This window comes from Corylus avellana, chromosome ca1, assembly GCF_901000735.1.
Source record: "Corylus avellana chromosome ca1, CavTom2PMs-1.0".
In the NCBI taxonomy this organism is placed as follows: Eukaryota; Viridiplantae; Streptophyta; class Magnoliopsida; order Fagales; family Betulaceae; genus Corylus; species Corylus avellana.
Window position 1 is genome coordinate 44,787,876 of NC_081541.1, and position 15,720 is coordinate 44,803,595.

At 35.3% G+C, this 15,720-nt stretch overlaps 3 protein-coding genes across 4 annotated transcripts in view; 1 reads left to right on the plus strand and 2 right to left on the minus strand.

The window, feature by feature from the left end:
* Positions 1 to 116, plus strand: part of LOC132173146 (putative disease resistance RPP13-like protein 1) — a 1,196-nt gene extending 1,080 nt beyond the window's left edge. The window contains exon 2 of the mRNA XM_059584718.1: positions 33 to 116. Within this exon, the coding sequence (XP_059440701.1) occupies positions 33 to 116 (84 nt within the window). The remainder of the gene's footprint in view (positions 1 to 32) is intronic.
* A 4,432-nt stretch (positions 117 to 4,548) lies between these two features.
* Positions 4,549 to 8,707, minus strand: LOC132167256 (probable serine/threonine-protein kinase At1g01540). 2 transcript variants are annotated; one of them, XR_009438668.1, is made up of 7 exons: positions 7,518 to 8,707; positions 7,273 to 7,381; positions 6,790 to 6,943; positions 6,584 to 6,711; positions 5,923 to 6,281; positions 5,616 to 5,789; positions 4,549 to 5,176 (listed from the first exon to the last, which is right to left on the minus strand). XR_009438668.1 is itself a non-coding variant. In XM_059578168.1 (2 exons), the coding sequence occupies exons 1-2, from the start codon at positions 5,801 to 5,803 to the stop codon at positions 5,083 to 5,085; spliced, it is 282 nt and encodes a 93-aa protein (XP_059434151.1). In that variant the 5' UTR covers positions 5,804 to 5,844; the 3' UTR covers positions 4,549 to 5,082. The 2 variants fall into 2 exon arrangements, 1 of the variants encoding a protein (XP_059434151.1); XM_059578168.1 differs by lacking the exons at positions 5,923 to 6,281; positions 6,584 to 6,711; positions 6,790 to 6,943; positions 7,273 to 7,381; positions 7,518 to 8,707 and having other exon boundaries at positions 5,616 to 5,844.
* A 63-nt stretch (positions 8,708 to 8,770) lies between these two features.
* Positions 8,771 to 10,682, minus strand: LOC132173162 (putative disease resistance RPP13-like protein 1). The gene is made up of 2 exons (XM_059584719.1): positions 8,915 to 10,682; positions 8,771 to 8,805 (listed from the first exon to the last, which is right to left on the minus strand). Exons 1-2 carry the CDS (start codon positions 10,680 to 10,682, stop codon positions 8,771 to 8,773), a joined length of 1,803 nt encoding a protein of 600 aa, XP_059440702.1.
* Positions 10,683 to 15,720: the final 5,038 nt, after the last annotated feature.

Consider the following 15,720-nt stretch of genomic DNA (forward strand, 5'->3'; position numbering starts at 1 on the left):
TGTTCCTTCACCCTATTGTCCTTGTATACAAGCTGAGCAAGGGTGGTCTTGCCAATTCCCCCCATGCCCACTATGGGAATCACACACAAATTTTCATTGCTGCTTGCATCATTTGAGAGTAACAAGTTTATTATTTTTTCCTTATCATCATCCCTACCAAAAATACCAGATTCTTCAACCAAAGAAGTGCTGGCGCGTCTCTTTACTGATTCTCCTCCAGAACCTTCTTTCAGACCTAGAACATCCTTTTGTCTAACTAAATATTCTAGTTTGTCAAGTAGCTCTTTTATCTTTTGGTTCTCTTTGTTAAAATTACTAAGAAACTTAGAGATAGAGTTGTGTACCTTACTTGAAGTGGTTTGGAATTCAACATCCAACTTATGTTGCAAGGCTTCGGTGGCTATCTCGTCCAAGGTGTCTTCTGCATCATAGACAACATCTTTCAAGTCATCGAGCCACAGTTTCACAGCAGGCTTTGTAAGTTGTTTTTCCTCCGCGTCTTCAAGCAGTGCATTCACGGACAGCAATGATATCTTCAACTTCTCTAAGACTCCTTCGTTGAGTTTGCGTTGCCGAAAGAAGTCCACGAACTCAGGAGACGCCATTATATTAAATAACACTGGGAGGAAGGCAGCGACAACTTCAGCCATGTTTTTGGGTTTGTAATGAAAGGAAATGGAGGAAGGGGATTTCAAACGGCAGAGAAAATGAGATTACAATGGAAGATCAAATGGAAGGAAATGAAGGAAGATGAATGGAGGAAACGGCAGAGCAAAAAGAGATTGCAGTGGAAGAAATGAATGAAACTGAAGGAAGGTGATTGGAAAGAGCAGAGCAAAATGAGATAATTGAAAGCTATGTTTTGCTTTTTACACCAAACTATATATAGACAACATATTCGGGCAACTGTCAACGGCCACAACGTAAGCAATTAAGTCAGAGAAATTTATTGCTTTGTCCCCACCATTATTTATTGTTTGCAACTTGCAATCAAGGAAGGCCATTACTTGTAAAGAGCAGAGCAATTTTACGCCAAAGAACAACTCACAGGAAACAACCTAACCCGAGTTGTGATTGGCTCATCTCATGTTTCAACAACTCATTAACGTCATTAATTATACAATATATGACGTTAATTATATAAGATAAGCATCTGATCTTCTTGCTTATAATTACAATAATACCACCATCTTCACCTTCTTTATTATCAATCATTTATGTAGAATACTTTTTTTTTTTTTTTAAGGATATTTATATATATACTTGTGCAGATGTGAAAATATATAATATTCCCGTTTTATATTGAGAAGATGAAGAGTAACCCAAATAAAATGAGTAATTTATAAAAATAGTTATGAGTGGATGTGAAAGTAGATGTTCCCTGGTTAGTGTTGATATTTATTTTAATGCAAAGATAATAAAGAGAGAAGAAAAAATTAAAACTTTTTTTAAAAAGTCAAGAAAAACAGGTTTAAATATAAAAAAGAGGTCAAATTTGAAAATAATAATAAAATTCAATTATTGCAATTATTTTTATGACAAGTTCACAATAAAAATATTATTTCGTTTCCAGTTCTTTAGTAGTTTTTTTTTTTTTTGTTTGGGTCGTTCACAATAAAAATAAAGATTGATCTTAATTGTATGGAAATGCATTAAAGAAAAATTACACCACTTTAGTTTCTGCTTGTCTTGTACTTTACTCATAAAAGAAAAAGGAAAAGAAAATGATATTATTGGTTTGGTTGTGATTTCTCCAAGTTGATTGTTTTATTATGAAATTGAAGTCCCTAAATAAATCCAAGTCAATGGATGAAGTACATTGTTATCTTTTTTGAGAGGTAGAGAATGCAAAGAAAGGTCTCTTATCTCTTTTTTGTTTTCCTTGGTTGGGTGGCTTGACTTGTATATGGTAGGAATGCTCTTTGGTTGTAAGGCTTGAAAAGGACCTCGTAATTTGCTATTTCATTCCAAGATAAGTAACCATATTCCAATTGCACCCATTGACCAATTATATGTTACGTGCTCTAAGATTAAGTTACAAATATCTTGGAATGAAATAGCAAACGTGCTCTAAGATAGACTTGATTAAGGAATGTTCTTTCATTCCAAGCCGTCTTTAAATAGACTTGATTACAAATGGATAAGATAAATAATACTCAAACTAATGACAATTTGAGTGCAAATGCTCCGCTGAAACGCTGATAGATGACGGCTCTAGCTGTTTTTGTACATTTCTACTTTCAACTCATAATATCTCCTTGAATCTATTAAATCAAAACCTTAATTAAAGAAATAAACTATTTATTTTATTTGACCGAGAACTTGATTGGCAAATTCTAGCTGTTAATTAATGAACTTTCTTTTTCTCCTTATAGTGTGAAAATGAAAGGGCCGGGAAAAAACAAACAATTATTCTCAAATCGTAAGAGATATTCCAAGCATATCTTATTTGAAAAGACAAATCCCTCATGATCTTTCCAAGCTTCTGGTTGATGTTTGCATGCTGAATGCTCACCACCTTAAACACATGGGGCCATCTTTGACGAAGAAACAAATGGGAAAAATGCCAATTCAAAGATGTCACCAACATGAAAATTAGTGGGCTAGCTATTTTCTGGTATTTGGGTTGTAGATGAAGATATCCAAAATCTTTGCGCACCTGTTGAATAAGAGTTAGTTCGACCACTTACAGCACAAATGACTTCATCATACAAAGCCATCATGACAGCAACCATTGTAGGTAATTTCTTCTTGTTCCTTATTTTGAATGCAAACTGTTTTATCTTTTTCCTAACATAGCAAAATAGGGCCATATATTACCCCAACATGTTTGTCAATTTTTGAACTAAATGGAAGGGGAAGTATGTAGTTTCCTTAGAAATATTCAGATGCATAATTGTATATAAAATATTGAAAGAAAATTGTCAGCAAAGTGTTTGACAGTAACAGTAAAGCAGAACCACAGCAGGGGAGGAAAAAAGAGCTCAACATGTTCTTCATTTTTAAGATCAAAAAAAAAAAAAAAAAAGTTGGTAGCTTTCTGCATTCTCTTTGAACTAAAATATAATCAAGCTCATGATCAACCCAAATTCTATCAAACTGGTATCTTCAAGCTCATGATCAACCCAAATTCTATTAAATCCTTATGAATGACACCACCTAACAAATTAGAAAGAATTATATCGAAGAAAATCCTAAGATCAATGGGACTTCACAAAACTTAGACATTTTCATTTCTTCCTGAAGCTACTTAAGAAACGAAAAAAAAGGCAAAGACACAGAAAAAAATAAAAGAAAACATCCTATCGATCTGGACCAATTTTCTGAAGAAAAACACCATTTTTTTGAAGCTACTTGATTTATTAGCTAACCTTATGGTATTCATGCCTCATATTTGCCTGCCTCTTCTTCTTGCTATTGCCACCAAGTTCTTCGAACTCCTAAATTCTGTTAATTAAATTTTTTTCCATGCAATTAATGAAACAAAAATGAAAAACAATTAGACAGTAATGAAACGAAGAGAAATTTGAAGGTGTTATGAATTTCCTTTTTGTTTTGGCACTAAAAACAGAGTTGGAAAAAAAAAAAAAAACGCAGAGTTGCTGGTTTTTGACAGTCTTGCTTTGTTAATCAGCTCTGATCTGCTCTAGTCTCCGATCATTAGTTGGTAAGCTTTGGACTGCGTTGGTCGATTGAATGTGGAGTTAATTTTGTTATTATTTGTTTAAAACAACAATACTTGGTTTGTGAAACCACAAAATGTGGGCATGCAAAAACTTTTCAAAATACTGGCTGTGCTCTAATTTGATTTTAAGAACTTGAAATTTTCAGTCACTTAAAGCAATTTAACCTAGAAAAATACATTATATAACCAAAGAAAAATTATCAGTTGTCTCAAAAATTTAAGTTAAAAGACAAAAAAAAAAAAAAAAAAAGGAATTTAATAATTAATTAGCACTTTAACCCACCAAAAAGCTGAGAATTCTCAATGCTATCAAGATTCAAGTCTTGCAAGCAGACCTCTTCTATTTGGCTTGTACTTTAGATTGCCCTTTTTGGGGTTAAGAGATAGTACAAACTGTTTTGATCTATACAATGTGGTGTCTGAGCATCATTTCAAATCAAATTCCCTCGAGAATGAACATGCACGGGTTCCTATAAATCAATTCAGTTTTTAGAATCATGGATAAAAAATAAGACGGCTACATATATTGCGTGTCCCATACTTGCACTTTCAGGCTTCTCCTTCTTTTAAATATGATCACCATATCGCCAAATGAAATCTTTCAAGCTATCATAAGAAGATAACGTCTGGTTTTTATACCTTCCATATCTCCTCCGGGCTCCGGTGCTCAACCCACAAATGTCCTTGTTAGTCTCGTCATCAAACATGCAGTACAAACTACCGGTGTCCGTGTTGTGACAAATGCAAATTCCAAGATTACCAAAGAAGTAGAAAAGTGCAAAATAGAAAAATAATACAACCACACAAAACACCAAGATTTAAGTGGTTCGGCTTAACAAGCCTACATCCACTGGTGGAGACGATCCATGAGAAATTCACTAACAAAAAGTGGAGTACAAAGAGTAGTACAAACAAAACCACTCCAACCCAAAAGCCCCAATACACCTCAATCTCACTCAAAAGAGAATTAGATACAAAAGAGAAAAATATTCTCTAAAATTCTCTAAGCATTTCAGCACTCCAAAAGTGCGATAAAAAAGAATAAAAAATGGTGTATCTCTTCTTCTCTTTGCAACACAAGTCTCTCTCTCGGCAACTCTTTCTTTTCTTCTCTCTCTCTTTTTCTTGCTAAAGTTGCTGCCTCTCCATGCTTGATGACCGAATGGCTTCAATAATAAAACAACAATGCCTTTTCACAAAGCTTCTAGAAGAAGCTCAATGAACGGAGAAGCCAGAGTGGACGTGTGAGAGAGAAAACATAAGTCAAAAGTATGGGATGCCATACTGCTGTGGGGCCTACGGTAAGACTTGTGAAAACAAGTCACCAATTCTGACAGTCCGTATACCCCAGTTACGTAAGAGCACAAACAATATCAATTAGGGTCAAATGGTCCGGATCAACATCTCCCATGTTGTGGACCTTCCTCCCAATATACGCCAGATGTGGTCATGGTAAAGAAGCCCCATGAGATAGTAAAATCGTCAACATATCTGCAATACAACCAACTATAAATAAAGAATAATCGATAGGTGATTCAAAATGTACCGAAAGAATAATCTTAGTATAAGAAAAAAGGAAGTATACAATGACATTTCGTGTTTGAAAAACCAAAATCTGTCAAAATGTAGGAAACTAATGAAAATGAAGGTCAATTAGTCATGTAGATAAAGGAACCCTCATCATAGAACCACACACCATCACAAGCAAGACACCCAACAATGCAATGTAAGCTGTAGGTGACTAAGGATCTTAAGGCACAAAATTTATCATAAGACTCACAAATAAAGTTCTGGAAACTCAAAACATAAACAAAATTGCTGCTTTCATAATCATTTCCATCACCTCATTAGCCTTTTAAGTTTCCATTTCGTTTTACTAATAGTATAACACTGAATTTGAAATGAATTTTGAGCAGAGTTGAATGCATACTTCTTTGAATGGGGTGGGGTGTCTTCAGCTTCAAGAATATGTATAACTTGTCCCATTTTTGGCCGCTTCCATGCATTAGGGTCTACAGAACGTAAAGCCACAAGAAGAGACAGCTTCAATGCCCTTGAAGTGGGCTTGTCAGCTAGCTTTGGATCCAATACTCCTTCCGGATTCCTGTTTGCAACCATATTCTTAAGTCACTCAACTAAGTTTACATAAACATTCTTGGCTTTTTAGTTAAAAGCAACATGGAAGATGAAATTCTACTATATTTGGAGCAAACTGATATTAAGAATATAGTGCAAACCTCCTCCGAAGATCGGCTATAATCAATTGGGTTCCTTCCAGAAATGATTTCCATCATAAGAATCCCAAAACTGTACGCATCGCTTCTTTTGTTCAGCATGCCTGTGCTTGCATATTCAGGAGCTACAAAACTACAACAACAAAAAAAGACTCTTGTTACCTCTTTAGCCACAGTGGCACACAGGACTCAGATAAAAACATACCCAAATGTTCCCGTCACACGGGTTGTAATGTAGATACTCTCTGAGCCGAGGAGCTTGGATTCACAAAATTGCTGAAACTGGCACACATTCTGATCAGTCGAAACTGTTTGCAACAGAAAATCCATATACAGTGAAGAGTATGTAGATAACCAAGTCCCTATGCAGAAAAAAAGATAACTTAATCATCTTAGCCTAGCTGATTGGCAGTGAAGTTTGGGGGAAAGTTTGTCGATTGTTATGAAGGGCGGGAAAAAGAGGTAGAGGGTTTAGGCTTAAAATAAGATTAGGAAAATTTAATTTTTAAGTGTTTGATTATGCATGAGGAACCATAGGAAAATAGTGGGCAAGTACCAAGAAATGTAACAATAAAAGATCAACTCTGGTATTGGTTAAGTAATCTGTTAGTCATCAAACACACATGCTGAAGAATGAAGTGTTCGCAGAAAATCATTCACTTACCTGTCTTTCTGCTTTGGCAAAGTCTTCTTAAGAGCAAAATCCCCAGTGGGATGGAGACTGGGAGCCAGCAACTACACCAATTTCAATTCTGAGCATATGACACAAGATATTGACAATGAAAAGTGACTCTGCAAAAGAACCCACAAAGGAATTGAGGATAGACAATGAAATAAAGATCTATAGAAACGCAAATCACCGAAGCAAACCTATAGATTCGCAGAGCATCTGAGCATCCCTAGCTTTACATGGCCCATAGTCTTTGATTATCTTGGCCGGAATGATGCATTACAGGAAGAACTAATAAGCACTTTGTTCCATCAAAGAATAACTTTACTGATCCAATTGAAAACCCCACCGTTCCTGAGATGAAAAAGATTCTTAATGTCACTATTAGCCCATAATCCAATTGATCAAAAACCATACTTATCCATGAGATGCACAAATTCTTTTAACGTTTGAAAGACTCAAAGAGGTATCTGATTCATTGGTCTACAAGCACCAACCAGAAAGCACTCCTATAAGAACGTGTTAATACAAATTTCACATGTTCTTGCACATACCTGATGTAACACGTGATGTCACCCAAAAAAAAAAAAAAATCTTTTCAAAAGAAAAGAATGAATTTGAATTTAGCAAATATAAAAGAGACCCAATGAGAGAAAAGTTGGACCAAAGATTAATTAGCTAACCTTTTGGTATTCATGAACTCACAGAATCATGCATTCTATATATTTGCTGCCTCTTCTTCTTGCAAACGCCACCAAGCTCTTCCAACTTCTAAATTCTGTTCATTATAAGCTTTTTCCATGCAACAAAAAGAAAAAAAAACAATTAGACAGCGATGAAACGAAGAGACATTTATTAGACAAAAAAATATTAGAAAACCGAAAGAATCTGAGAAAGTTAATGGGAAAAGAAAGAGCAATGTACGTACATTTGGTGAAATGACACCCTTGTCAACATTTATGCGCGATCGATGAGCAGAACAGAGGAGGCTTTTGGGTCATCCAATATATTCTTCACAATCAATCTCAATGTGATCGACGGCAGGAACCTTATGGCCGCTTAGCCACCGTTTCTTCAACAAAGGGCATGCGTAGATCCGTATGGTGGAAAGCGACGCAGGCAAATCCTTCAATGGCACGTGCTTGAGCTTGGGGCAGTCATGGAGTGTCAACCCTTGAAGAGACGTGAGGTGTTGAAGCCCTTTCTTCTCCAAATATTTCATATTTTGAAATTGAGAGATATCGAGAAAAGTCAAACAAGAAGGCAGCAACCCCGGCTCTGGAAAAGACCGCACATCTTCAGATTTTCCACCTACATACAAATTTACAAGAGACGGGAGATTCTGCAAACCCCATCTCGTCCGACCGGCGAAGAGTTTTTCACAACTCTGGACGTTGATAAGTTCCAGATTTGAAGGAAATCCCCCTGTGGGCAACGATTCAACTTCTGGGCAATCAATTAAATAGAAAGACGTGAGAGCAGGCATGAGTACATCCATCTTCTCCGGCAGTGACGTCAGACTCCGACAACTTTGGACCCAGAAGAATGTGAGGTCGGGGGCACGAACTCCTCCTCTTGGAAAAGATGCAAAATTTGGGCAATTGTTGATGAATAAACGCACGGTCACCAAATCACGTCCACGATGTTCTGAAGCTGTAAATGATTCCAGATTCTTACACCCGGAGATTTTGATAGAAAAAAGATTTGGGATTAAATCTAATGGAAATGACTTGAGTGAATCACAGCCGTCCAACCGCAACGTTTCAAGGGATGAAAGGTTTGGCAGTCTAGGGAGCCTAAACATGTTACAGTTTGAGATGGCTAACTCCTGAAGATTGCTGTTGCAGTCCACCAGTCCCCGGGGAAGGGACTTCAGTGGGCCAAATCCACCAACATTGAGCTTTTGCAATCCGGTTGGCAACCCCCTCAACAGAAACTCTTTGCAATGTAATACTCGGAATTCAAGTAAAGAAGGAGCCCTCGGGAGTGAATCCACCAGCTGCGGACATTTGCGAATATCAAGCTTGGCTAAAGAAGGAAGATGGACCGGCAGCCGCCCTGTCAACTTAGGGCAGTTGTCAATGTAAAGCTCTTCGAGCTGAGAAAAAACTCCGCCTTCGTTTTCAGCAACAAAAGAAGACCATTTCTGCCACTTCATCATTTTCTCGAACCTTAGAACTTTCAAGGCTCCAAATGGCCGAACTGATGAAGAATTGCTGCCATAAAACTCAATTTTCACTTTAACAACTTCTTCAAACCCAATGACAAAGAGGCGCTGCAAAGAGGATAGCTGCCCAAGTGGTGGCAAGTTGCGACAATGATTACAGTTTTCTAGGCGTAGGAATGTTATGTTAGAGAATGAATGATCCCCAACCCAATCTGGAAGACTTCCGGCGCCATAATTGTTGATGGTGAGACTTTTCAAGTTATTATGGGGCCGGAGATTGTGAAGTACAGATCTTTGACATTCTGAAATATTAGAATCCAATGCATTCCATTCCAACACCAACTCTTCAAGGTACTTTCTATCATTCAAGCATGCTTTCAAAGCATCAGTAGGAGGTACAACGTTTTGGAGCTCTAAAATAGAAAGCCTTCCTCGAAGATTTGTAAGTTTTCCCAACTCTTCAATGCAAGCCCCATTTTGTTTGCTAATGATAAATTTAGTTAATGTTTGTAAACATTTTAGTCTACCTAGCTGCATTGGCATCTCCTTTATGACAGTTCCAGTAATATCAAGATGACGTAAATTAACGAGTTTCCCAACATCACTTGGTAATATTGAAAGATCTTTACAACCTGATAAATTTAATGTTTGCAAATTGCACAGCTTACATATGGAATCAGGCAACCTTTTAATTGTAGTGAAAGAAAGGTTCAAATAACGTAGATGCTTCATTTTGCCAATTGATTCAGGTAACTCAGTCATATTTCGATAGTGAGATAGAGAGAGCACCCGCAAGCATCTTAGATTGGGCAAGAAATCAAGTGGTATTTTTTTTGTCAAGTAGAAGTAGGAATTATCCGATGGCATCAGCTCCAATGGCAAGAATGTGTGCAATCGAGTAGCCTCGTAAGGAACGCCAAATCTCTTAAAGTTATCAAATTCGTTTCTAAAATACGACAAATGACGAATCCTGTTCACAATTTCGGGAGAATTGTCAACCTCCAATCTAAAGGTAAATTGCCCAGACACAAATTTTGCCAAGTCGTTGACAAGATCATGCATTACAAAACTTGATTTATTGCCACTTGATTGTTCCAACAATGATCTTGATGCCAAATCAAGGAAGTAATCTTCACCAACCTCTTCCATTCTTTTGTTTTTAGTTTCTTCTAAGAAACCTTCTGCCATCCATAATAAGACTACTTCATCTTTTACTAAAACACAATCCTTGGGAAATATTGAACAATAAGCAAAACATTGCTTTAGATGTGATGGAAGATATTTATAACTTAATCTTAGAGCCGGAAAAATATTTGTCTTATCAAATGACGAATCCCATAATTCGCTCTTCAATATCCTCTGCCATTCATCAACATCTAGTTTAGAACGCAAGAGACCCCCAATTGTCTTCGCTGCTAAAGGTAGACCTTCACATTTTTTCACAATTTGTCTACCTATTACTTCTAGCTCTCGACGTGCATCAAATTCGTCATCATGGAATGCATATTTTGCAAATAGTGACCAACAATCTCCTTCCACTAACGGCTTTAGATGATCAGTTGGAAGAGCGTTCATGATTGATGCAACACTGCCATTGCGTGTAGTTACAAGGACTATACTTCCTGGTGCCCCAATTTTAAATGGATTACTTAAGACCTCCCAATCAGCATAATTCTCATTCCAAACATCATCTAAAACAAGTAGGAATTTCTTCCCCATCAATTTCTGCTGTAGTCTAACTTGAAGCAGATTTAGATCCTTCATATCACAAGTTGACGAAGTCACTGACTCTAGAACTGTTTTAGTTACTCCAAACACATCAAAATCATCTGAAACACATACCCATGATTGAAGGTCAAAATGTTCCTTCACCCTATTGTCCTTATATACAAGCTGAGCAAGGGTGGTCTTGCCAATTCCCCCCATGCCGACTATGGGAATCACACACAAATTTTCATTGCTGCTTGCATCATTTGAGAGTAACAAGTTTATTATTTTTTCCTTATCATCATCCCTACCAAAAATACCAGATTCTTCAACCAAAGAAGTGCTGGCGCGTCTCTTTACTGATTCTCCTCCAGAACCTTCTTTCAGACCTAGAACATCCTTTTGTCTAACTAAATATTCTAGTTTGTCAAGTAGCTCTTTTATCTTTTGGTTCTCTTTGTTAAAATTACTAAGAAACTTAGAGATAGAGTTGTGTACCTTACTTGAAGTGGTTTGCAATTCAACATCCAACTTATGTTGCAAGGCTTCGGTGGCTATCTCGTCCAAGGTGTCTTCTGCATCATAGACAACATCTTTCAAGTCATCGAGCCACACTTTCACAGCAGGCTTTGTAAGTTGTTTTTCCTCCGCGTCTTCAAGCAGTGCATTCACGGACAGCAATGATATCTTCAACTTCTCTAAGACTCCTTCGTTGAGTTTTCGTTGCTGAAAGAAGTCCATGAACTCAGGAGACGCCATTATTTCAAATAACACTGGGAGGAAGGCAGAGACAACTTCAGCCATGTTTTCTGGTTTGTAATGAAAGGAAATGGAGGAAGGTGATTTCAAACAGCAGAGAAAATGAGATTACAATGGAAGATCAAATGGAAGGAAATGAAGAAAGATGAATGGAGGAAACGGCAGAGCAAAAAGAGATTGCAGTGGAAGAAATGAATGAAACTGGAGGAAGGTGATTGGAAAGAGCAGAGCAAAATGAGATAATTGAAAGCTATGTTTTGCTTTTTACACCAAACTATATATAAACAACATATTCGGGCAACTGTCAACGGCCACAACGTAAGCAATTAAGTCAGAGAAATTTATTGCTTTGTCCCCACCATTATTTATTGTTTGCAACTTGCAATCAAGGAAGGCCATTCCTTGTAAAGAGCAGAGCAATTTTACGCCAAAGAACAACTCACAGGAAACAACCTAACCCGAGTTGTGATTGGCTCATCTCATGTTTCAACAACTCATTAACGTCATTAATTATACAATATATGACGTTAATTATATAAGATAAGCATCTGATCTTCTTGCTTATAATTACAATAATACCACCATCTTCACCTTCTTTATTATCAATCATTTATGTAGAATGCCTTCTTTTTTCTTTTCTTTTTTTGAAGGATTTATATATATACTTGAGCGGATGTGAAAATATATAACACCCCCGTTTTATATTGAGAAGATGAAAAGTAACCCAAATAAAATGAGTGATTTATAAAAATAGTTATGAGTGAACGTGAAAGTAGATGTTCCCTGTTTAGTGTTGATATTTATTTTAATGCAAAGATAATAACGAGAGAAGGAAAAATTTAAATTTTTTTAAAAAAGTCAAGAAAAACAGGTTTAAATATAAAAAAAAGAGGTCAAGTTTGAAAATAATAATAAAATTCAATTATTGCAATTATTTTTATGACAAGTTCACAATAAAAATATTATTTCGTTTCCAGTTCTTTAGTAGTTTTTTTTTTTTTTTTTGGGTCGTTCACAATAAAAATAAAGATTGATCTTAATTGTATGGAAATGCATTAAAGAAAAATTACACCTCTTTAGTTTCTGCTTGTCTTGTATTTTACTCATAAAAGAAAAAAACAAAAAAAATGATGTTATTGGTTTGGTTGTGATTTCTCCAAGTTGATTGTTTTATTATGAAATTGAAGTCCCTAAATAAATCCAAGTCAGTGGATGAAGCACATTGTTATCTTTTTTGAGAGGTAGAGAATGCAAAGAAAGGTCTCTTATCTCTTTTTTGTTTTGCTTGGTTGGGTGGCTTGACTTGTATATGGTAGGAATGCTCTTTGGTTGAAAGGCTTGAAAAGCCCCTTATTTTCTCTTCTTGGCATTTTTCTTCTTTTGTTTCATACATTAGATTAATTCTTTCTTCCTTTCAAAGCTGGCATGCTTTGAAAGTTTCTAAATGTGGCAACTATCGTGCACACTCTTTAGCAAAATAAGCCGCAACTATCGTGCACACGCTTTAGCAAAATAAGCCGCTACCCACCTTATGTTTGGTAGCATTCCCACAGGATCCCCCATTTTCTCTTCCAGAATGGGAATGATCCTCCTTTGTAGCCTTTCCCTCTTTCTATTAAAAAAAAAAAAAAATTGCTATTTCATTCCAAGATAAGTAACCATATTCCAATCGCACCCATTGACCAATTATATGTTATGTACTTGCTCGATTTCATTCCAAGTCGTCTTTAAATAGACTTGATTAATTATAGTATTTTTACCAGCCTCATCAAATTTTACTCACAAAAATAATCCAAAGTACATTTTTTTCTTTTTTAACTACTCACTTTTTTAAACCACTTCCAGGAGCCTTACTATTTTAACTATCAACTTTCACGATTCCATTTAAATATTCTTTTTCATATATTTCTTTATATATTTTTTTAACTTTTTCAAAGAACAGAAAATGAGAGAGAAAATTTATATTATTTTTTATTTATTTTGTGAGTGAATAGTACTCACTATCTTTATTGAGTACTATGCACTCACCATTTATTTTGGGTTAAAATGGTGAGGCTAAAAAAAATTTAGGCAAAAAAAAAATTAATGTTTTTTTTTCCAATTGGTCTCTCCCCAAAAAAATTTTAGCCCTTGGTCCCTCCTCAAATTGAAACCTGGGTCCATCCCTAAGTGCAAATGCTCCATTGAAACCCTGATAGATATGACAGCTCTAGTTGTTTATGTGCATCTCTACTTTCAACTCATAATATCTCCTTGAATCTATTAAATCAAAACCTTAATTAAAGAAATAAATAGAACTTGATTGGAAAATTCTAGACGTTAATCAATGAACTTTCTTTTTCTCCTTAAAGTGTGAAAATGAAAGGGCCAGGAAAACAAAGCAATTATTCTCAAATCGCAAGCGATATTCCAAGCATATCTTATTTGAAAAGACAAATCCCTCGTGATCTTTCCAAGCTTCTGGTTGACGTTTGCATGCTGAATGCTCACCACCTTAAAACACATGAGGCCATCTTTGAGGAAGAAACAAAAGGGAAAAATGCCAATCCAAAGATGTCACCAACATGAAAATTAGTGGGCTATTTTCTGGCATTTGGGTAGATGAAGATATCCAACATCTTTGGGCACCTGTTGAATAAGAGTTAGTTCGACCACTTAAAGCACAAATGACTTCATCATACAAAGCATCTGATCTTCTTGCTTATAATTACAATAATACCACCATCTTCACCTTCTTTATTTTCAATCATTTATGTAGAATACATTTTTTTTTTTTTTTTGAAGGATTTATATATATACTTGAGCGGGTGTGAAAATATATAACACCCCCGTTTTATATTGAGAAGATGAAGGGTAATCCACATAAAGTGAATAATTTATAAAAATTGTTATGAGTGGACGTGAAAGTAGATGTTCGCAGGTTAGTGTTGATATTTATTTTAATGCAAAGATAATAAAGAGAGAAGAAAAAATTAAAACTTTTTTTAAAAAGTCAAGAAAAACAGGTTTAAATATAAAAAAGAGGTCAAATTTGAAAATAATAATAAAATTCAATTATTGCAATTATTTTTATGACAAGTTCACAATAAAAATATTATTTCATTTCCAGTTCTTTAGTAGTTTTTTTTTTTTTTTTTGGGTCGTTCACAATAAAAATAAAGATTGATCTTAATTGTATGGAAATGCATTAAAGAAAAATTACACCTCTTTAGTTTCTGCTTGTCTTGTATTTTACTCATAAAAGAAAAAGAAAAAAAAAATGATATTATTGGTCTGGTTGTGATTTCTCCAAGTTGATTGTTTTATTATGAAACTGAAGTCTCTAAATAAATCCAAGTCAATGGATGAAGTACATTGTTATCTTTTTTGAGAGGTAGAGAATGCAAAGAAAGGTGCTCTTTTATCTCTTTTTTGTTTTCCTTGATTGGGTGGCTTGACTTGTATATGGCAGGAATGCTCTTTGGTTGTAAGGCTTGAAGAGGACCACATATTTGCTATTTCATTCCAAGATAAGTAACCATATTCCAATTGCACCCATTGACCAATTATATGTTACGTTCTCGATTTCATTCCAAGTCGTCTTTAAATAGATTTGAATAGAGCATTTTTACATGTCTCACCAAAATAATCAGAAGTACATTTTTCTCTATTTTAACTATCCACTTTTTTAAAACACCTCCCAACGGCCTTACTATTTGAACTATCAACTTTTACTATTCTATTTAAATATTCTTTTTCAAATATTTCTTTATATTATTTTTTATTTATTTGGTGATCGAATAGTACTCACTATCTTTATTGAATACTATGCACTCACCATTTATTATGGGTTAAAATGGTGAGGTTGAAAAATAAAGATTTTAGCTACTTTTACCAAATTGATTTTACTAAAAAATGATTTTAGTGAGGCTACAAAGAATGCTCACTAATGACAAGTTGAGTGCAAATGCTCTGTTGAAACCATGATAGATGACAACTCTAATTGTTTATGTACATCTCTACTTACAACTCATAATGGGTGATGTTAAACATCACGCCCGGCATGATGCACGTCGGGGTGATTTGATATTTTAAAATAATAAAATATAATATTTTAATATTATAATTTTAAAAATATATATATAGCTGGTGTGCATGACTGTTCATGCACGCAGACGTTCTGTATATCGTGGCCCACTCATAATATCTCCTTGAATCTATTAAGTCAAAACCTTAATTAAAGAAATAAACTATTTATTTTATTTGACCGAGAACTTGATTGGAAAATTCTAGCCGTTAATCAATGAACTTTCTTTTTCTCCTTATAGTGTGAAAATGAAAGGGCCAGGAAAACAAAGCAATTATTCTCAAATCGCAAGCGACATTCCAAGCATATCTTATTTGAAAAGACAAATCCCTCGTGATCTTCCCACGCTTCTGGTTGAAGTTTGCATGCTGAATGCTCACCACCTTAAACACATGGGGCCGGGGCCATCTTTGAGGAAGAAACAAATCGGAA